This window comes from Grampus griseus, assembly GCF_964374135.1.
Source record: "Grampus griseus genome assembly, chromosome: 6".
NCBI lineage: Eukaryota > Metazoa > Chordata > Mammalia > Artiodactyla > Delphinidae > Grampus > Grampus griseus.
Genome location: NC_139000.1, coordinates 99964894 through 99988060, shown reverse-complemented (window position 1 = coordinate 99988060; position 23167 = coordinate 99964894). Strand labels below are relative to the sequence as shown.

At 51.1% G+C, this 23167-nt stretch overlaps 1 protein-coding gene across 2 annotated transcripts; it reads right to left on the bottom strand.

Annotated features, from left to right (window-relative positions):
• Nucleotides 1-9386: 9386 nt before the first annotated feature.
• Nucleotides 9387-22736, bottom strand: CHMP7 (charged multivesicular body protein 7). 2 transcript variants are annotated; one of them, XM_082656756.1, is made up of 10 exons: nucleotides 22378-22736; nucleotides 20252-20423; nucleotides 13927-14112; nucleotides 13657-13790; nucleotides 12748-12796; nucleotides 12400-12519; nucleotides 12016-12114; nucleotides 11744-11804; nucleotides 11070-11249; nucleotides 9387-10842 (listed from the first exon to the last, which is right to left on the bottom strand). In XM_082656756.1, exons 1-10 carry the CDS (start codon nucleotides 22674-22676, stop codon nucleotides 10790-10792), a joined length of 1353 nt encoding a protein of 450 aa, XP_082512882.1. In that variant the 5' UTR covers nucleotides 22677-22736; the 3' UTR covers nucleotides 9387-10789. The 2 variants fall into 2 exon arrangements, with proteins under 2 accessions (XP_082512882.1, XP_082512883.1); XM_082656757.1 differs by lacking the exon at nucleotides 11744-11804.
• Nucleotides 22737-23167: the final 431 nt, after the last annotated feature.

Sequence of the window (23167 nt, the reverse complement as noted above, 5' to 3'; positions counted from 1 at the left end):
CTTTTTTTTCTTTTTTTTTGCGGTACGCGGGCCTCTCGCCGTTGTGGCCTCTCCCGCCGCAGAGCACAGGCTCCGGACGCGCAGGCTCAGCGGCCATGGCTCACGGGCCCAGCCGCTCCGCGGCATGTGGGAGCTTCCCGGACCAGGGCACGAACCCGAGTCCCCTGCATCGGCAGGCAGACTCTCAACCACTGCGCCACCAGGGAAGCCCATAATATTTTTTTAAAGGACAATCCCATGATCCAGCCCAGTGCACCCTTACAAGTGAATTTGCAATAGATTGCAGATGATCTGTCCTAAGAGAACTGGGTGAAAATTAAGAATTTCTAATGAAAATCTAGACTCTTATTTGCTTAATTCTTTAAAATGTCTTTACATAATTTATTAGTCAATATTTGACTATGAGGATCTTGGTGTTTATTTTTAATCTAATGTGTATCAGCAGAACACTGCAGTGGGGCACAGACACAGAGAGGTATAGAGAAGCATGTGACGGGCTATCCAGATACAAGCATTACGTGAAACAAAACAAAATACAAACTCTGCTTTACACATCTCTTAGGACATCCCACACAGTCGCCCACCGGCAAGAGAGGAGAGTTCCACAATGAACTCAGAAGGGCCCTGGATAGACCTGTCTGGAGGACTACAAGGCCTATATAAGGGTCTGAGAGCTAACACGTGTTGAATTGGCTTACTCTGTACCAGGCACCATCTATGCCCTTTGCATAATTTAACTCATTGCTCACAACAGTGCTATGTGGTGGTATAACTGTCATCCTCATTTTATAGATGAAGACATTAGAGAGGTTAAGTGACTTGCCCAAGCTCAAACAGCTAATAAATGGCAAAGCCAGTTCAACCTTTCCTCCCCTTCCAGAGCCCAGCTCAAAGACCCAAGTAGGGAGGGGGTCAGGCCACAGCAGGGCAGATGCCTGATTTGTGTTTGAGACTGAGGTTTCATAAGACAATGGCTCAGCCACCTGGGGGAAGTGGCCCTGATTCCAGAGGAGGCAGTCTTGGAGAACCCCACCTTCATGATGCCCTTCATTTAGGTAGCACTCGATACTTTCAGAAAGCATTTACAAAGTTCCCATTTCTTTGCAACACCTCCCTTTGAGGCAGGCTAAACAGAAATAATTATTCCATTGGATCTTTCCTTACGTCACACCTGCCTGCAGTGATGGAGCCAGAACTCAGATCTCTCGTCTCCTGCCTGCCCTGGGTCACGCTGGCCCATCCCTGCACACACAGAAAGCCAGCCCACAGTTGTCCCCAGTGAGAATGAGGGCGGCTCCAAACACCCACCCACCGCAGTGACAGCAAACAAGCATCTCTGCCCGTGGAACAAGAGAAAAGCCAGACTGAGGACACATACGACTGTATTTTGTACAGAATGAGTAAATGCCTCCATAAACACATAAGAAGGAAGCAAGTCCTAAGTAATTTATTAAAATAGCCAAAAAAAGATAGGCATTCCATCCCAAACTCTCCCTCCTCCCATTAGCCTAGCATAGCATGGTGGTCATCAGGGCAAGTTTTGGGGTCAGACTATCCGTTCGAATACTGGTTTGATTACTTGTTAGCTGTGTGACTCTAAGCAAATTGGTTAACCATCTCTCTGTTTTAGTTTCTTCATCTGTGAAATGGGGATAAGAGCTCTGGTCTCACTGAGGCCTCAGAGATGAATTAATCCATAATGAGGTTAACCCACGTAAAGCACCTAGCACGGTAGAAGGCTGGTGGAGATGGGACCCCCTGCATACAGGTGAGGCATCCTAGGAACTCCAGCTCCAAAAGAACCAGATCAAAGGCTCTCCTGATCTCCTCTAGCCATGGGCCCCAGGGTCCAAGGCCACAAAGTCACAGGTCCTGCTGCCGGCCTTAGGTGGTGACCTTCCTCTACCACCCAACACAATTTCTAGACAAAATCAGAAAGGGCCACTCCATCCTGTTTGCCCAACCCCTACCCTATGAGGGGAAGGGAGGATGTCACAATGTCCATCAAGTGACTGCGGGTCCTGGCTGAGCATGGGCCCCCGCTGCCCTCAGCCTGCTACCACCATGACCATCATTGAGCAGGCTACTGCACAGGTGAAGCTGAGGCTCGGGGTGCATCTTTGAACCCAGATAGGGAGCTCTGTACTGTTAGGCTGGGCTCTGCCCTATGCCAGCTGCTCCATTTGCCAGGGATGAAGGATAGGAAAACTGAAGTGTCACCTTCAGTCACCACAATGGCCACCAAAGCAGCCCTGCGGGTCACATGCTGCTGGTAGTTGAAGGGGCTGCCGAGGCACAAGTGCAGGATAAAGGCGGTGGAGCACATGACGCCAAAGGCCAGTCAGATGTCACACATGTCCCCAAAGGGCTAGTAGCCAGCTGCCTGGGTTGGCACTTTCCAAGGCATCACCAGCAGAGCCACCAGGAGGTCCAAGATGACCTTTTGTGCACGCTGGTGGCAAAAGTGCAAGACGCCAGCACACACCAGGACGTTTCTCAGCAGCGTACAGGTGAGAAATCAGAGGAGCCCCGCACTGACGCCAACGCGTAGTGGGCCTGCCTCACCCCTGCTCTGCCCTCTGCTGGACTAGGGCCTTGGTCACCTCTGGTGCCGCCGTGAAGGCTTCCTGGCTGGGAGTTCTGGAGGCTTCCGAGCAGGGCCGAGATTTGGAACAAAGGCCAGGTCGTGAGGCCAGGACGGAGGCACCAGCCTTCTCCCTTAAAATCAACCAAATGCACCCCCGGCTTCCTGCGGGGTCCTTCTCCCTGCGCTGAGGAGGTGCCCCTGGCAGGATCCCGCTGTTGGAGGAGGTCCTTGCACAGCGCAAAGAATAGGACGTCCTGGATTTTTACCCGGTGAAGGGAGCAGGGAGGTCTTGGTCCGTGGTTCCCGGACTCCTCCCAACGTCGAGGAAGACGCCAGTACGGGCCCAGTAAGGGCCCAGAGTCTGCGCCAGGGACCGACGTGGGGACATGAAAGGCCTGGGCGCAAGAAACGGCTGGAGAGGGAAGCGTTATGTGGGACAGGCAGGGCCCGACCGGGGGCGCAAGGATCCTATAAGAGCGGACTTTCCATCTTGCTCGGTCGCCTCCCCCCGAGGAACCGACTCCGGAGACCCGACTCCGGAGACTTTTCTGACCGATGGTTCCCCGCGCCTGGCATCCAGCGTTCGCAGCAAAACGAGACACGCGCCCCACTCCAGAGCCCCGCGGCCGGGTACCCACACGCCCACTTCCTCTGGAGCGCAGGATTCGCTCGCACCTCCTTCCCCGGGGGTCCGGTGACCCAGAGCTGAGCTCCGCTCCTGCGCCGAGCCTGCGTCGCAGAGTAAGCGCCAGTACGGACGGGATCGGCTCTCCCAGAGGGCTAACTGCGCGCGCTCCAGGCCCCTTCGCGACCCCTCCCCGAGTCCCCGCCCCTTTCCCGCCTCCCCAAGTGCCTGCCCTCTACCAGCCTCACGGGCACCCCACCGAGTAGAGACTGGACAAGAGCGACTCTGAACATAACCCCGACTTTGGAGGCTTTTTTTCTAGAAGGATCACCTCTTCCCACCATGGCTCCTCTCTGGACTCTGGAGGACCAGAAGCAATGTTCTCTTGCTATAGCGGTGTTTTGAGACGAGGGAGGGGCCTGCGGGAGCCTGACGCCAGAGAACCCCGTATGCAGTATCAGTGACAGAGAATCAGAACAGGGCGCTAAGGAATCTCACCTCTTCCCCCGTCATCCTCTCATTAATGCCGAGGACGATGCCCGCAGCTCGCTTCTAATCCTGGAAACTGGTAAAGACAGCTGAGATTTGGGTCCATTCTATAAAGGGCCCCACCCCCAGAAGCTCTAGTTGGTGCTCCTGGTAAACAAAAACAAAAACAAATTCGGTTCTGGTTTCTGGAAGTTTCTCTTCCAGTCCTCTCCTACAATCAAAGGGAATTATTCATATGAAACTTGCGGAAAAGCTGCAGTTTTCAGGAAACAACATGGTATGTGTGTGCGCTTCATAAATCTGGTAGGATGATCAGAATCACAGCCAACTCTTGCCCTAATTGGGACTAGAGCAGAAAAAGAGGAAAGGAGAAGAATGCAAAAATTAGATTCGCCCAGCTAAAGCCTCTCTCCATCATTAAAAGGGGTTCTTTACCCAGCTGCACCGTGTAGGGATGTGGAGAGTTTTCCCCACACCATCAAGCAATTCTTGGACACCTGCTGGGTGTCCTACAATTCAACTCCGTGCTAATAGTATCTACTGGGAGATAGCATCAGATCCCGGAGGTTAAGGGCTCAGTCCCACAAGAATGACCTCCCCTACCCAGCTTCAGATGCCAATCACAAGTCCAGGTTGTTACCTATACTTCTGACGGACTGGCTATAAATCAGAGATTCCCACACCCCCTCTTTGGGTTCAATTAATTTGCTAGGGCAGCTCACAGGACTCAGGAAACCTGCTCTGGTTTATTACAAAAGGCTATTAAAGAATATGAATCAACAGCCAGATGGAGAGATACATAGGGTGAGGTCTCAAACAAAGGCGCTTCTATCCTTGTGGAATTTGGGGCCCCATGTGGTGGCATGTGAAAGCATTTTGGTTACCCAACCTGGAAGCTCTCTGAATCTTTTTGGGATTTTATGGAGGCTTCATTACCTAGGCAGTATTGATTAGATCATTGGCCATTGCTGATTGAACTCAACCTCTATCCGCTCTCCCTTCTCTGGGGGTTGGGGCGGGGGTGGGGGAGAATGAATGTTCTTATCATGTGGTTGGCCACCTCATTAACATAAACTCAGGTATGGCTGAAAGAAGTTTTTATAAACATCAAGACATCTTTTTTGTTCTCATTGCTTATGAAATTCCAAGGGTTTTAGGAGCTCTGTGCCAGAAACAGGGACAAAGACCACGTATATATTTCTTATTATAAATCACAACCACAATCATCCACTGGTAACCCTGGACAAATTATTTACCATTTCTTTTTAAAATTTATTTATTTATTTTATTTTATTTTAAAGGGCTTCAAATACTTGGCTTTTTATTTATTTATGGCTGTGTTGGGTCTTCATTTCTGTGCGAGGGCTTTCCCTAGTTGTGGCAAGCGGGGGCCACTCTTCATCGCGGTGCTGGGGCCTCTCACTATCGCAGCCTCTCTTGTTGCGGAGCACAGGCTCCAGACGCACAGGCTCAGTAGTTGTGGCTCACGGGCCTAGTTGCTCCGCAGCATGTGGGATCTTCCCAGACCAGGGCTCGAACCTGTGTCCCCTGCATTGGCAGGCAGATTCTCAACCACTGCACCACCAGGGAAGCCCTATTTACCATTTCTAAGCCTCTGTTAACTCATTTGTGAAGTAACAGTACCTGTCTCATTGGGAAGATTAAATACGTTCAAAGTTCTTAGCACAGCCAGAGAGTCATGGAGATGCACTGTCCAGGGCGCCCTTCAAGGATTTGCTGCCCAGCTGCAGGGAGTTCAGTCAACAGCCTCCCAGCCAGCTGTCAGCTCCTTCTAGGCTGCCCCAGCTGCAGAGAGCCACCCAGCTGAGGTCAGGCCCTTGCCAGGAGTACCTGATGACTGAGGGAGAAGGGTAGGGATGGATAAAGGCCTAGCTGTTTCTGCTTGATACGGGACATTCACGGACAATACTTGCTCTAGAATTTTCCACCAGTGTGACCAAGAGTTTAGGGGGCCTGCATTGTAGATTGAGCTCTTCTCCCTAATCGTGCTTCTTCCCCTTTTCCTTCACAGGTGGTGACCCTGATACCCCAAACTCTGTCTCCAGGCCTGCTTCTGAAGAGCCCAACCTGTAGTGTCCAGCAGACAGTAAGCACCCAATAAATGTTAGCCACTGTTCATTTTTTTTATTATTGCATTAAAATAGGAACCAGAGTCCAAGATTGGGCATTCTCCTCCCAACCCATCCAACCGCCGCTCTACAAATTCCTAGTGCTATACTAATCCTTCATTGTGCTGATACCTTGGAATTACCCTTTGCTATAGACTGAACGTTTGTGTCGTCCCCAAATTCATATGTTGAAATCCTAACCCCAATGTAATGGTATTAGGAGGTAAGGCCTTTGGGGGGCAGTAATCAGGCCGTTAGGGTAGAGCCCTCATGAATGGGATTAGTGCCCTTATAAAGGAGATGCCAGACAGCTCCCTTGCCCTCTTTTCATCATGTGAGGATATGAGAAGGGGGCCATTTCCAACCCAGAAGAGGGCTGGCCCTCACCAGAACCAGAACCTGGCACTCTGATATCCGACTTCCAGCCTCCAGAACTATAAGAAATAAATTGTTGTTGCTTGTAAGTCACTCAGTCTATGGCATTTTGTTATAGCAGCCTGCACTGACTAAGACACCCTTCCTCTGACTTTAAGCTCCTGAAAGGCAGGGCCCCAAACTAAAGCTTCCTTCTTTCCTCCTCTGATCTGTTAGCTCACATGTAATAGGCACATCACTTGAGTTTGTGTTTTGTTTTTAAATTTTATTTATTTATTTATTTGGTTGCACCGGTCTTAGTTGCAGCAGGCGGGCTCCTTAGTTGCGGCTCACCGGCTCCTTAGTTGTGGCATGTGAACTCTCAGTTGCAGCATGCATGTGGGATCTAGTTCCCTGACCAGGGATCGAACCCAGGCCCCCTGCATTGGGAGCTAGGAGTCTTAACCACTGCACCACCAGGAAAGTCCCTTGAGTTTGTTAATTTTTAACTTTCCTGGGTCGAGAACTGCAGCATGGTACTTCTGTGTGGCTGAATTCTCTTCCAACATGTATAATCTAAATACATTTCTGTTATCCTAGGCTAGCCCATTATTATCCTAGGCTAGCCCAGTAAGCAGGCCTACACTCATTACACTGTGCAGAGGGATGGGAATCCACTAGCTGAGGTTTGATCCGCCCTGCAGTTCACAACATGCTTTGGGGGTATCATGTCACCAAATCACAGCACTGGTTATCTCACAAGGGCCCTAAGTCTGGCTCCTTCAGGAAATATAAGGCAGCCCAGAGCTGCGAATTTTTTCTGCACAGTTGATGTGCCTGCTATGAAACACCAGTCAAGAAAGATTACCGTTATGGCGCATATCAGCAAAGGAACAGTGTGAAGGCTGTCCTGGTTCCCCTAAAAACTGGAAACCGGCCAGCCAGTTAGGAGGTGGCTTTCTACACACAGAAGTCTGTGTAATCACAGCACTGACAGCCAGAGGAAGCTGAGCTGCCAGCTCAAAGCACTGACACACCCGACTACCACCCACCCACCACCGACCACGGGAAGTGGCGTACTTTGGAGTTACATGGTTTTTGAGAGCCTGCCTTAAGAGGAGCCTGGTGTACTGAGAGACTACCAACGCGGAAGACAGCAGTCCTAAGTTCCCCTGTGAACTCTGTGCCTTGGGCAAGTCACCAAAGCTTCCGTGTCTTCATCTGTGAAACGGAGGCTTTGCCACCAGTTGCTGAGACTCCTTCCAGCTCTCACGCTCGGGTGTCTATTGTTTCTGTGCAGGAGGAGGGAAGGAACCACACTTTCCCCAAAGAGTAGCTGCAGCTTGAGTAAAATGAGACGTTGGCGGAGAAAACAGTGAAATACTTCAAAAGAAAAGAGAGTTGCCAAACTCCCCCGTCAACCGCAAAGCCAGGTTGATTTTGGATTCCTGTGCGTGAGCAGCTCCGTCAGTGGCCTCATCCTTCTGAACAGCTTTGGTAGCTCTCTCTCTTTGCCGATGGCCTTGATGACAGTGCCAGCAGACTGAACCAGAATATCCTGACCTCTTCCCGGGGTCTGCTCAACCTCGGACACTCTCTCTGCCCTTTGGGCAGGCAGTGATAATCACAGCAGTTTCACCCTTCCTGGGCCCTCTCACAACAGGGTGCCCGACCTCGGAGCCCACACAGCCGCAGGGCTCTGGCTAAGAGCCGCTTTCTGGGAGGCCCAGCAGACTCTGAGGCTGAGCCCGTCCCCTTCCTCCCACCCCCACCTGCCCTCCGCACACCACATTCATGTCCCCAGCGGGCAGGGACTGGGGACTCTCCAGCCACCTTTCCAGGCTTGGCTTTGCTGTGGCACTGCCCTGACTCCCGTCACGAGGCAGCAAGGGTTCAAGAGAAGGGAGAAGCAGACCGCTCAGAAGGGCCCTAAGACCATCAGAATTTCCAGATCACCTTGCCTGTCTGCGTCTCTTTATGAATGAGAAACGAGAGGCCCCGTGTTTCCAAAGCCACCAGTTAATGGCGGAGTTGAGAATTGGAACCAAGTTTCCTGACCCACATCAGGACCAGTCCCTATCTGATTAGCTACATTTTCTCTCCCTACTTGATCTCAGTGGAATTAAGGATAGATGATATTCTAAAACTTGTAGATTGCTTGACACGATTTAAAAAACCCAAGGAAGTATTCAAGGGAAATGAGAGCTTGGCTGTCGTCTCTTCAATGAACTTGAAATAGCTGTTCCCTGAATGTCCTTGCTGTGTATCTGGACCCCATAGGGAACTTCACTCCCAATAGGACAGCATCTGAACCTGATTCATCTGGGCCTGATCTCTCTCCACATAGAAGAAAACTCACCAGCTCCCTTATGAAACCGAGTCAACTCCTTCAAGAGGAGAGAATCCTGAGGCCAGACCCAGGCCCCGCACGGGAATCCAATGCCGAAAGTGCAGCCACCACCAGACGGCGGCTCGTCCTACTCTGACCCAAGCCCAGGCTCAACCTCTTTATTTCCTGTTGCACAGCAAAGAACCAGGATGAACCATTGAAGCAAGGACTCCTTATCAGCTCAGCTCAGCGAGAGAAAGAGTAACAGGAGAGCAGACAAGAGGCTCCAAGTCCAGGCACTTACACTTCTGGGGGTGGAGAGGGTTCCCTACTACATCCACACCCCCCCCCCCCGCCTATCTCCACTCTGTTCTGTTCAAACCGTCTCTGCCCCTGGCTCCTCCAGACGCCTTTTGCTGGTTGGTTCACCTGCTAACGTACCGAGTGCCGCGGCAGATCTTCTAGCCTGTTCTAGCTCTGCTCGCAGGCTCAAAACCTGTCTCCCGCCATGGACGGCAAACCCCATGCATGTAACAGGCACTGAGTAAATACTGGTGCCAGACTAAAATATGGTACGATCACACGGGCCGAGGAAAGTGGGTCATCTAGAGGGAAGAGGGAAAGGAAAAGAGTAAGGAAAATGATGACACATTCTTAAACAAAAGAGGCCATTTAATAACAGCATCGGCGTGAGAGCCATCAGGTAGGCTGACCACTTTCCCAGCAGCTAGGGACTCCCGCTAGGAAGCCGGTCAGCCTTCTCCTGGTGGTGTCAGTGAAAGAACCCGTGTGTGTATGCTGGAGGTGAGGGTGGGGATGCAGGAAGGAACAAGGCACTTTATAGAACCTAAAAAAGAGACGAGGACGAGGCGCTCAGGGTTTTTCTTTTAATCATTTACCAGATAAAAAAAGAAAAAATAGTGATTGTTTCTCTTCACCCCCAACATTTCAGTTTCCCAAGGCCGAGTGGGAGAGAAACTTGTTGAACAGTGATTTGTGCTCCTGGCCTGGAGCAAATTCCTCCCCTCTGTTCTCCATCACCCTAAGCAGGAGGGGCAGGGCTGAGGGCCAGGCAGGCGTCTGGGACTGCGCAGCAGAGCGGCAGTGTGGCTGCTGTCTTTCTTCTCCCTGCTGCCAGTGCACTCAGGGCCTCTCCTGCCTGTCCCCCTCCGCCATCCTCCCCCACTCGTCAAAGGAAGTAGAGGACGGGCCTTCAGGAGGTGGGGCCGGGCGCAGCGCAGGACCGGGGAAGCACACAGCAGACGTTGCCGAGGCCACTGTCTTCTGCTTCTATTGCACATCCTGGCTCAGATCCCCTGCCCCGAGTGGTGGGCTACAACATAACATGCTTCTGAAATTCAAATAACCTGCTGTTGTCTGCCAGGCTCAAGAAGGGGGGGGGGTGTGCTGTTGTGCGGCTTCTTCTGATTTATGTATTTAAGTTAATATTTAATTCATTCACCACGGGGGCAAGGCAAAGATGATACCTTTTTAAGAAAGCATATGGGGTTTGGACACCCGGGGCTCTGTAGTCACCTGGGCTTCTCCTCGTCAAGTTCAAAAGACCAAGAGTAACCATTTCTCCAGTCAGCAGATCTTCTTTTGCATAAGATGGAAGAGGCGGCAGTGGCCACCAACCCCACAAGGCCCCTCTCCAACTGTCACGACCCTTGAGCCACTCAGGGGTTACCTCTCTTTCTGAACACCTGGAGAATCTGAACCCCAGGGGAGAACCTTTCACATTGTGTGTTTCTCCATAACGTGGCAGCTGTTTGATTCTCCTTCCTCTCGCGACCAATGGAAACAGAGAGGGGCTGGGAAGAGCTGTGTAACGGACCTACTGACAGAATAAACTCCTCTAAACACAGTGAGGGTGGGGGACGAGGACAGATTTTGATTTGGCAAAGCTGCACGAATCTTTCGCCTTCGCTGGCTGGAACAAAGCTGGTGGGGGAAGACAAACCTAACTGAGCCCGTGGCAGGAGCCGCAGGCTATGAAAGATGACAGGGCAAACACAGAACTGTATAAATTGTGGCACTAGAAAGATGAGAATGCAGGGCCATAAGCCCAGCTGACAGCACGCCTCGCGAGCACGCTTCCAGAAATTCTATCTGTCCCGTAGGAAGTGGTAGCATCCAGATACATCAGAGTGGTTGTCCTTCCTCCTCTTTCCAACACATTCCGAGAGTTTCTCGTTTAAATAACTATGTACACACACACAAGCCTGGTCTCTCTTTGACACGAGGGTCCTTCACTTGAGGGTCCTACAATGGCTTTATAGAGTCGGTTCCAATTGTCTTTTTGGAGATTTACTGCTTGGGACCAAACCTGCAAGGAGAAGAAATGACTGAACTCTATACCAGGTAGGTCTTTGAGACGAAAGCATCCCAGTGTTTAAGGGACCAAGTCTGAATAATGAGCCCACAGCTCCCTCACCCGACTTCGGTACCCTGGCAGATTGGGCAATGGGGCTGGGACACGTGAACCTCGAGCCTCGCTACTGCCAGCCAGAGGACCACAAGCCCACCAGCAGCCCTGGGAATACAGCTCCGTACCTCCCTCTGATAAGGACAGTTTCTCAAGTTCAGCTTCAAGTTCAGCGTCCGAGATCCTAGGGTTAGGCACACTGTTGGTATAAAACGTCTCCTGGGGGTTGTCGGGCAGATCCGAAGGTTCTTTGGTGGTGTCCTGAAGGAGGATGTCCAATTCCTTCTCCAGTTCCTCACTGTCAAAGTCTGGAAAGAAAAGACGACATAAGGACACATAAAGCCCAGGGAGGAAACGCATTACTGAGTCAAGGATCGAGGACTGCAAACCCAGCTCGGCTTTACAAAAGATGCCCAGGCCTCCTTGAAGGTTTATTAAAAAAATCGTGTGAGTTGGGAGGCAGAGGACACCTTCAAGCAGATATGCTTTTTCCATACACAGAGCTAAGTCATCAAGGAGGTGTATTTTGCTAACACCATGGAATGGACCCTGCTTCTCCTTGCCCTCGAAGAGGCCTAGGGAGTAAGGGACGCCAGAGCACCAAGGGGTCGTTAGCACAGCCTATCAAGGAGGAAATGCCAATTCCTTCTCCTTACTCCTGTGGAGAAGCCCCAGAGAGAGGGGAGGGTGGGCCAGCCCTGCCTGCACCAAAAAGAGCAGACCCACGGCCAAACCTATCACAGCACAAGGAGCTGAAGTCATCTTAGAGAGGAAAGAAGACGGAAGCACCGTGTCAACTCACCTAAGCCATTGGTTACCCCCCCAGCCAGAGTCTGAGAAACTTCGTCCTGGGTGTCACACAGCTGTAAGAGAAAAGCACAACGCCTTGAACCCTGAATGGTCTTTGGGTCTCAGTGTTCAGGGTTACAAAGTAATGCTGCCCCATTGGAGAATCAAGGAAAGCGTCGTCAAGTTCGCAGGGTAAACAGTCTGGGAAAGAAGGAAGTACGGCGAAGTCACTCCTGTCCTCAGGAACTGCCTTGTGTAGGGGTGTCCTCCCACCCCCTCCTGTACCTCTTGGATCTGATCCACAAGGCTCTCTGCCTTCTCCACCGTGACATCCTTCATGGAGAGTTTCAGTGCTCCTACCCCGGCCTGATACGCATTGAAAACCTGAAGAGAAGGCAAAGTTATCAGGGCGGATAAAGCACACTGGGCAAAATACAGACAATATTGTTTCATCTCCAAAAGAAAGCTTTGTGGTCTTTTCCCCCAGCCATGCATGATTCACTCCATGTCCACTGAGGCCAAAACTGCCCAATAGGAGAGGCAAGGGCAGTCCCAAGCATATCCTGAAAGAACCCAGGCCTCCTCCAAACAGCAAAGCCACAGCGGAGGGGGTGAGCGGCGGACACCGCAGAGACCAGCCAAGCACTGGGGCAGAGGGGCAGTGGCTACCATCTGATCTGTCTGCGAGGCATAGATCCGGTCCAGGATGCCTTGAACAGTGTCCAGCTTGGCATGCAGGGCTTCGATGCGCTTCTCCGTCCGCTGCTTGGCCTTGAGAGACCTCAGGGCCTGGGGGGAGCGGGGTGTGGAGACATGTTCATGGTCAGGGTCAGACCGGGCAGGCGAAAGGGCTAGAGGAAGAGAGCCCTTCCCAGATGATAAGACCACCCCAGGTTTGTAAAACAAGCTGTGGTGTCTGGGCCACCCGCAGACTGTTCCCCTCGAGAAGGTCACTCCCTGAACTGGGGCTCCTCTCGCTGTGGGCACAGAGCTGTGGGGGGAAGAGAGAGAACTCACCAGCTGCTTCTTTCCTGCTCGGCATGCCCGGCGGGCTTCTTCTTTATACCTACGAACAAAGGGACAGCTCAAGATGACGAGGCCCGAGGACGCGGGTGGCAGGGTCCTCAAATGTCCCCAAGAGCAGCACTTTTAGTGAAGGTACTTTCAAATCTGAAGATCAAATTCATTCCACCCAATGGCCAGAAAAACGATGCCCAACAGCCCACTGCCAAACCCCTGCAGCAAGCTGAGATGCGGGCTGGGCGGGTCTGCCCCTGGGAAAGGCAAAGGACCAAGAAGCTGTTTCACCCACAGCGGGGGCAGGGCGGGCAGGGGGTGTGGTGTGCAAACACGCTGACGAGGCACCCTGAAGACAAATTCCCATCCTGGGAGCCGGGAGGTAGGGAATGACTTCCTAACACCACCAATGATGCTGGCCTTCTCACAACATGGGGTTTCTCCCACTGTAAGAGGGCGTGAACAAGCCCATTCTAATTCCATGTCTACATACCCTACTTTTTGGAGAAGTGGTAATGTGCCTTTAGCAGGGACGCCTTGCATAGTCATTGGAGGGGAAGAGCAGAGGTCCCTCAGCAAGACCCCTGGAAGGCAGAGACCTGTCTCCTTCACTACTCTATCCCCAAGTCCCCAAGACAAGGCCTACCTCAATAAACACTGGCTAAATGGATACTGGCACGGAAGAGCATAAACACAGTGTTAAAAGCTGTACTCTTTGGGGGAGGAATTCATTTTTCTCTCCTTTGTGATAGTCTGTGCTTTCCATGATGGCTCCACTGAACAGTCAGTACTTTCACAATTAGTAAAATAAATAAATAAATAAATAACCTTTTTTTTTTTAAGCGCCCACAGACACCAGCTCTAAGGGCCAGGGTGGAGGTCAGGGGTGCTCAGCTCAGGGGGAGTTACCTCTCTGCTTCCTGGGATAAGGATTCCACCTTGCATGACAGCAGCTGTTCGCTCTGCATCAGCTGGTAAACCCCGACATCTACGTCGTTGACAGGAGAGACCTTGGCATGTGGGCCCCGGGCAAACTTCACAATCTGAGGGACAGGGACAAATTACTGCTGCCCCGACCCCAAATGCTGAGAAATCAACAGGCAGGGATGCTGGCGGGCACGTCAGTACACACTGAACAAGTGCTCGGCGAGGCAGGGAAGGAACAGCGAGTTTCCATACCTTCTCCCCATTCTGCTCAAGGACGGTGACTCGCTTCTCTTTCTGCAGCTGCAGCAACACCAAATAGAAGGTCCTCTCATCCAGACAGGAGCCCGCACAGAGGGTGCTCAGCTCCGACAGGGCCACCACGGGGTGCGAGGAGAGAGGGGAGTTCTGATACAGACGATACACCTCCTCAGCCTTCTCCTGCAGGGAAAGAGAAAGGTGCTTGCGGGCCCTGATCGCTGCCCACGGAACCCAGAGAGCCCTGACCCCGTGCTTCAGATCCACAATCACACAAGGCAAGAGCAGGGGAGCTCTGACTCTGTCTTCAGTTTTGGAAAAGGAAAAAGGACTTGTGTTTTTTTAAACCTTGGAGGAAAGTCTGGGGAACACGGATAAAATGAGGTACGTAATATATTGGGAGCCAGATGCGTGCTTGCCCTTCCAGCTAGGACTTCATGTCTCTGCAGCTCCCTGGCCCGTGGTCCCCCACGGGGAGAATGAGGTGGTGTGGTGGGGTGCAATGACCAGGAATGAGAGCCAAGGCCTGGTGGTTGGCCTAGCCTGTGTGACCCTGGACCAGTCAGTCTCACTGGTCCTCAGCATCCCACTCACCAACTGGAGAAGGTGGATGAGATGATACTTAAATTCCCTGCCAATCCTGGTCTCTCCATTTTTTTTTTTTTTTTTTGCGATACGCGGGCCTCTCACTGCTGTGGCCTCTCCCGTCGCGGAGCACAGGCTCTGGACGTGCAGGCCCAGCGGCCATGGCTCACGGGCCCATCCACTCCGCGGCACGCGGGATCCTCCCGGACCGGGGCACGAACCCGCGTCCCCTGCATCGGCAGGCGGACTCCCAACCACTGCGCCACCAGGGAAGCCCCTGGTCTCTCCATTTTTATGCCAAATGGCAATCCTGCAAACCGGAAATTATTGAGTCTATAAAGAGTCTCATGTGACAAATGGGTGGGATAGGATTTTTGTGAGAAGTCTAAGAAATACGAGTTCCAAAAAACAATGCCACTGTCTTCCTCTTTCATGGAAATTACTCGCTCGGTCTTCTGTAAACAAGAAATATTTACTGAAGTATGCACAGAATGCTATGAAAATACAGGGAAGGAATACCCAAGGAGTTCAGCAATTGCTCAGAAAAAAAAAAAGATTGTTGAGCAGAATCCTGTAGGGTGAATAAGTCATTAGGTGAAGTCGGTGGGAAAGGCATCGTGGGAAGAGTGATGGTCACGAGTCCCTCAACGGCAGGGAGTCTGAGTCCAGTGTGGTGTTTATGCGGGTGGGATGCGGGTGGGAAGGGCTGAGACAGCAGAAGCCCTTCTGCCTCATACAAAGTGTAACGTATCTTCTATGCTGTCCTTCACTCTGCAGATGGTGGGTAGTCCCTGAAGGGAAGGCCACGGCTAGATTAACAGAGATGTAGCTGACAAAGGGGAAAGGATGGATGGTAGGAGTTAGGCTCAGAGGCAGGGAGACCACTGATACAAGAGAATACGAGGGACTGAACAGGGCAATGGGAATAGGGACAAAGAGGGAGGGATTCAAGCAAAAGTTAAAAGATAAAACTGGCAGTCCATGGTAACTGGGTCTGGGGGGAAGGGCAAAAGAGGAATCTGGGATGACTCCTGGGTTCTGGCTTGAGTGACTGGGTGGATTAACAGCAAGAATTCAGGAGGAAAAGCATACTTTTAAAGGCAAGACAAAACATTCCGTTTTGGACATGTTGGTTTGGGATGCTTGAGATTGTACAGGAGATAACTGGATATAAAATTCTGAAGCTCTGGGCTTCCCTGGTGGCGCAGTGGTTGAGAGTCCGCCTGCCGATGCAGCGGACGCGGGTTCGTGCCCCGGTCCGGGAGGATCCCACATGCCGCGGAGCGGCTGGGCCCGTGAGCCATGGCCGCTGAGCCTGTGCGTCAGGAGCCTGTACTCCGCAAGGGGAGAGGCCACAGCAGTGAGAGGCCCGCGTACCGAAAATAAATAAATAAATAAATAAAAAATCGAAGGAGATGCCAGGACAGGAGATATATTAATCTGAAAGTCCTCAGCATATAGAAGGTAATTAAAATCGCAAGTATAAGTGAGTTGCCCAAGAAAAGGCAGATAGCAAAGTAATAAGCTGAAGGAAGACCAACATTCAAAATGTTCGGGAGATGAAGGAACTCACAAAAGCGATCCAGAAACTGCTTGGGGAGAACCAAGGAGAGCCTGCACTGTAGTGAAAACAAGGTCAAGGTAACGGAGAATTTTAAGGAGTGAGTGGTCAACAGTATCCAAGGCAGCAGAGGAGTCTGATAAGACAGAAACTAGAGCTTTCATTAGATCTGACTGTGCTGTCAGATAAAAACATTTACTACAAATCTACTGTAATAAGAACGGTGTGCCGTCCACACACACACACATTAATGGTACACAACAGTAACAAATGATGTTAAGACAACTGGCTACTCATTTAGAAGAAAACAGCTTTTCTCTACCACATATACAAAACTACATACCGAATTATTAAAACTTAAATTGAGAAAATGAAAGTATAAAATACTTCGAAGAAAATATTTTAAAAATCTTATAGGGCTTCCTTGGTGGCGCAGTGGTTGAGAGTCCGCCTGCCGAAGCAGGGCACACGGGTTCGTGCCCCGGTCTGGGAGGATCCCGCATGCCGCGGAGCGGCTGGGCCCGTGAGCCATGGCTGCTGGGCCTGCGCGTCCGGAGCCTGTGCTCCGCGGCGGGAGAGGCCACGGCAGTGAGAGGCCCGCGTACCGCAAAAGACAAACAAACAAACAAACAAAAATCTGATAACCTTGAAGTAGAGGATGCCTTCCTAAGCATGAGCAGAAATTCAAGAGCCATAAAGGAAAATTTGAGAACTCTGACTGTAGAAATATAAAAACGTTTATATAGTAAAAGACATCATGGGCTTCCCTGGTGGCGCAGTGGTTGAGAGTCCGCCTGTCGATGCAGGGGACATGGGTTCGTGCCCTGGTCCGGGAAGATCCCACATGCCGCCGAGCAGCTGAGCCCGTGAGCCATGGCCGCTGAGCCTGCGTGTCCAGAGCCTGTGCTCCACAACGGGAGAGGCCACAACAGTGAGAGGCCCGTGTACCGCAAAAGAAACAACAACAAAAAAGACATCATAAATAAAAATGAAAAGCAAACAAGAGACTGGGAAACAATATTAACATCCCTAATATTAAATATATTATGTATCTATCTATCCCTAATAAAGAACTCCTACAAATGAATATAAAAGACAGAATCCAAAATAAAAAACAGGCAAAGGATATAAAGAGGCAATTCACAGAAAGGAATATGTAAATGGCCACTAGATAGGTGAAAAGATACTCAAATCACCAATAGGAAGTATCATTTTTGTTCATCAAATTGGCAAAATTTGAAAGATTGCTGTTATCCAGGGCTGGCAAGGATGTGAAGAGACTGGACACTTCAATGCAATCTTCGTGAAAGTGTAAATTTACACAAGCTTTTGAAAAGCAATTTGGCAATTTCTGTTAAAATTTAAAATGTACACATGCACTTCTAGAAATCAATTCCATAAAAATAAAAGTAGAAGTACATACGTGTAGGCACGAGGCTGTCAGAGAAGTGTCTTTGTGCAGTAGGGAGAAATTGGAATGACTCAAATATCCATTTGGTAACTATTGCATAAATTGTGGCGTGTTTATAGATTATTCCGCAGCCATCCAAAAGAATGAAGTAGAGCCATATTGGGTAGGGACCTGGAAGGATGCTCATGATATACTAAGGTGAAAAAAAAAAAGGAGTGTGCAGACCAACAGGTGAAAGCAGATTCCATTTCTGGAAAAAAAATGGAGTGTATGTATATCCATATGTATGTATGTGTATATTCATTTATTTACTTAACTAATATTTACTGACTCTCTACTAGGTACCAGGCACTGTTCCCAGAGCCCATGGAACTTCTCCTTCTGGTAGGGGAGACAGCTTATATAGTAGATAAGTAAACAAGTAAATAAGATTTCCAAGAAGTATTAAATGCAAACAAGAAGATACCATGGAAAGTAATATAATAGGCTCAATAAGAAAAGATGTGTGTGTTCTTACAGACACAAGCAGGAAGGGAATGGACCCAAAGAGATGGAAATGGGATGAATAGAAAGGAAACTTTAATTTCTTTCTTTAAATTTTTAAATAGCAAAATCTATGGGCAATTTTTACTTTTTGGTATTTTTTTCAAATAAAATTAAAAGTTGCTGGCTGCTTTCTGTGTTTAGACTTGGGAAAATCAATTTACCGCAGAAACAGGCTTTTTTGTTTTATAAAAATATCCAGATAAGACCCTTTATTTTCACACATGAAAACAAGCCTCTAACCCAGGAGAAAACCATATCTTTGAAGTCACCATATATTTGATAGCAGATGTCACCGAAAGGGAATAAGTGTTAAGTGTTCTATTCAGTGATGTAAGCTGGGTACAGATTCAACAGTCCATGCCCCTGAAGAGCTAAATTTATTTTTCTACCTAAACAGGATTAGACTACTCTGCTGTCAGAAATTATTGTTGGTCCTTAGAAGGTCTATGTAATTCCACTCCCACCCCCATCTCTGCGTTTGCTCTCAAAAGACTGAGTCCAAAATCCCATCTGTGGGGATAAATGGATCTACCTCTCTTTGCTCCAGACTGGAGAACACCGGAGGTGAACGACCGCAAGGAGGGATGGAGGTGGCCCAGAAGCACCTGAAATGCCCCACGGTTTCTGTGGGGTCTTGGCTGAGCCCCGGAGGTCCTGGAGGTCAGGGCCCTGGGAGGGGAGGGGGTGCAGCGCAAAGGAGGAGAGGTGTTCCCCTGAAGAAAGTGCATGCTGTTCAGTCAAAACTCCCAGGGGACAGAGAGAGCTGGTAGATTTTGGAGACCTGCTCCCCAGGCCAAAGGGTGGTGCTGGGGGGTGTCTGTGGAGGTGAGGAGAAACTGGAGCTTCTCATGGGGCGGGGGCGGGGGATTCCGACCTGCGTCCAGCAGTGTGGAAGCCTCCAGGGCTATGCAAGGGCCCTGAGGTTGGGCTTGGTCTGTGAGTTTCAAAAATAACCACTGTCTCCGAGTCTACTTCTGCCACCTGGTGTTTAGTCAACTTTATAAACACACACACGCACACACTTAAGGTTACTATAACCTCACCCACAGCAATTGGGTGGAACGATGGCGGTGAAGCAGGTCTGCCCTGGGTTAAAAGGTGTGTGGGGGTGAGGACGTGGGGACAACAAAGCTTGGCCGAGAAGGAGAGACAGAGCAGTGACTAGGAGGGGCCCCAGGTCCCACAAGGAGTCATCCTGAGATGGGAAAACCAGAGTGGATTTAGAGGCTGAAGAAGGAGAGCACCAACAGACAGGGCAAAGGAATATACAGATCTGGAGGGTCACAGATGCCACAAAGGGTAGGGACAGACTCGCGAGCACACGTGGAACACAGGAAGGACACTTCATCCTCTGAGCCTGGGGAGAAAGCAGGGCTCAGAGGAAGTCACACTGGAGGTGGGAGGACAGACAGCTGAAGGCACGACTAAGGGGATTCTACCTTCTCAGTGCAGTGACTGCAGACAATGCAAGGCGTGTGGGAGGGCCGGGGAGGGGACAAGAACACTGGGCTGCCAAGTGGCTCCCAGGGCCCTCCTAAAGCTGGGGACCTTGAAAGGGGCCCCAGGCTTGGCGATACAGCGATTTTCTCTGGCAGGGATGGTGGACCGTGGGGCTTATCTAAGGTGGCTGATTTGCTGGTGTCTCTGGTGTGGCCCGGACGCTGCAGAGGCGCCCGAGGGTGTTGCTAAGGGAAGCAGTCAAGCATCAGCTGCATGCTCTGGGCTGCGGACGGAAGGCAGGCCAGGAGCAAGCGGAGTGACCAGGAGAGTAGGAAGGGATCAAGGGCCTGGTGGCTTCTTTCATGGAGGTAAGTAAGTACAAAGGGAGGACATCTGAGCCCAGTTCGCTGATTTAGGGGAGGGCAAAGCTGAAAGTCTAAGGTCCTCAGAAAGAAATTTTTGTACATAAACCACAGAAGGCAAAGCATTTTCTAAACTTTAGTTTATCATTAACCCCTACAAGTACGGAAAAGAATCAACTGTGTGTTAACTGACAATTCCTAGACAGAGGCTCACCCTTGAAATGTAAAGGTCCAACTAACAACTAAAGACTACAAAGTACAGTGAAAGGGAGGTTAGATAAACTCAGTTATCAACTCTGTCACCAGGTAAAAAAGATCCGTTCTTTTTCTAACTATTCACCCAAGCAACCCAAGGAACGTGGAGGGTCCTGCCACCACTCCAGATGACACCCAGACCTCCTGCTTCTGAGTACCCACCTTCAGAAGCTCCAAGGCCACGAGCACCTCCTCGGCAGGAACCTTATTATCCCCTAGCATATTGGAAAGAGTCCACTTGAGGGGCTTCAGCAGGAAGACTCCGACCCCCCAGGAGATCCAGCTGCTGTCTACACTGGCCATGAAGTCTGACTCCCGCTGCAGCTCCCCTCGACTGCAGGCAAAGAAAGAAAAAGACACGTAGTAAGCCTTACTGCAATGTCCCCACCGCCCTCCTTACCCCCAGAGAGGAATTTGGTCATCATCATAAACACCATTTACCGGGCACCTACTCCGTGCCGGCTACTGTGAGCGGTACTGTTTACGCTCCAGCTCTAAGCCTCACAATTTTCTGCAAGAAAAAACTGAGGGACTGAGAAGATGACAGAGGCCAAAGCTAAACTATGATTTGGTTCCAAAATGCAAGCTCTCCACTAAGACTACAGAGAGGCACAGGAGGCCACACAGCCTATGTTGAGACTTCCCGTTACAAACGGAGCTCAAAACGATAAAATGAAAACAACAATAATGGATTAATGTCAAGAGCAAGACATGAGGAAGAATACAAAGACGTTCAGAGAAAGGGTTTTCTGCTATTCCTAGGCTTGGGTGGGTGGAGATAAGACATAAGCATTTCATGGTTCTAGTGTTAAGTAGCTAAATTTACTGAATGCTTCCCCTGGGCCAGTCACTATGCTAAGGGCTACATAAGGAGTATCTCTTCAAATACAATAAATCTAAGTACAATTATCATCACATTTTATAACTGGTCAGACTGAGGCTTAGGGAGGGGCATATAATTTTTCCTCTGTCACATAATTTTGCACGTGGCAGAGCAAAGATTTGCACCCAGGCCATCTGGCCCTCATGCAAAGCTGTTAACTACTCTGCTATGCTGCTTCTATGGAAAAATATCTCCTGAGAAATTCTTCAGGTCCCAGACCCCATCAAGCCCCAAGGGGCATCAGTGGAGTGCCAGCAGTCAGGAGAGGAGAAATCGAGGTACTAAAGGTCTCTGGGTGGGAAGTGGCAGAGGATGGTCCTGTTGTAATAAGGAAGCCCAGACTCTTCCTGCCCCTCACTGACTTTTTCAGCTACTGTCTCCCCACGTTGGGCATGAACTCAAACTGTCCACAGCACACTTTCCTAGAAAGGTGAAGTTCCAGAAATGGCTTGCCCTATCAATGTCAGCCAAGGGAAGGGGGCTGGGGAGAAGGGAGATCTCTTAACCAGGAAGAGCAGAGAGCTGAAAGCAACATATCAAAGTTGACTTTCGTCTTCCGTCACGGAGGGAGTCACTGTGCTGGCGAGGCTGCTCTGGGTATGACATATACAACGTGAAGTGCAAATGCTTTAGAATCAGAAGACCCGGGGTCCAGCCCCGGCATGGCCTCTATCCAGCTGTGTGACCCCCAGCAAGTCGCTCGACCTCTCTGTGGCTCAGCTTCCTCTTCTGTCTGCTGAGGATAATTCTGCCACCTCACCCACAGGACTGCTGAGGGAGCCAGACGGTGTATGCATAATGCCTGCACGCTGCGAAGTGCAGTACGTCTGTTTCATGTGCATGCTACCGCCTCAGGAACCTCCAAAACCCTGCACCTGTCGCACAGGTAGCACCTACAGGACCTTCTTGGGTCACCAAGAGAGGCCAGACACATGACCTGTGGCGGGGATGGGGTGGAGGCTGCTGGCAAGACCCGTACAGGCCTCTTCCCCACCACTACCTTCTTCTTAGCTCTGCCCTTCCTTAGTTCAATAAATCCTGTCTCACAGACCTTCTGTTCCGGGGTTATTCAAATGTGGAAGCCCCTACGAAATAACTACATAACGGGATTCCAGTCCAGACAAATCACTGGCACCTCCGCCAGGCTGGCCTCTTCTCTTACCGTCTGGATCTCATCTAATCTCTCCCTCTAACTGAGGGGCTATACTGGCCCCTCAATCTCCCCCCATACCCCGCCTCCCTCTCCCTCCAAACACCCCTAACCCGGCCTCCTTCTTCGCCCAGTGAGCAAACACAGACGGCTCCTGGAGGCCAGACCCCGGGCTGGTCGCGGTGCGCTCCGGAGAACGACCTGGGTCCCTGCCCGCGCGGAGCCGCCCCGCCCCCGGAACGGGCCCGCCCTCACCGCAGCAGGTCCTGCAGCACGGTGGCCAGCCCCAGCGGGACGCTGCCCTTGCGCTGAAAGGCCTCCTGCAAGTCCCGCAGACGCAGGCGCACCACCCCCTGGCGGCGGCTGTGGCTCAGCACCAACGGCGCCCAGAAGCCCATCTTGCTGTCCCAGTCGGTGCTGTTCACTTCGCGACTCCTTTTGAAAGCGGAGAACAGGAAGGACATGCGCTCCTCATCCTCCTCCCACTCGGGGGGCAGTAGGCCCGCCGGGTCTCCCCCGGCCGGGGCCTCGGCCTCCCGCTCCGGGGACCACATTGGAACCCCAGGCCAGCCGAGGCTCCACACACAGCCCTGGCCCTGGTCCCCTTCCGCCCTGGTTCCTTCCCGGCTTCCGTTCCTGGGCCGCCTCCTCCTCTGTCATTACGTCACCGCCGCGTGAAATAAGTCCCTGCCTCCTCACAGCGCATGCGTTTCTCTACCGGCTTGCGCCAGGAGGCGGGATGATGACCCTATTTTCCGAGAAACTCAGAGCGCTTGCGCCGACCCCTCCTCCCGCAGCCTTTGTGCGGAAAGGAGAACGTAGCGCTTGCGCGGCGGGAAAGTGCGTGTCGTGACCCCTCGGTAATCGTGGAGTTTGGCGTGGTGTTGTATAGAGGCAAACGATTACGCTCAGACTTGCGGTGGTTTCAGGTAGTAGGACTGGAGAGTCCCGCTAAGGGGCGCCAAAGGCACCAGGATCGCCCACGTGGATCACCGTTTAGTGCTCCTCGACCAGGCGTTCTTACTTCGGACATATAATTTAAACT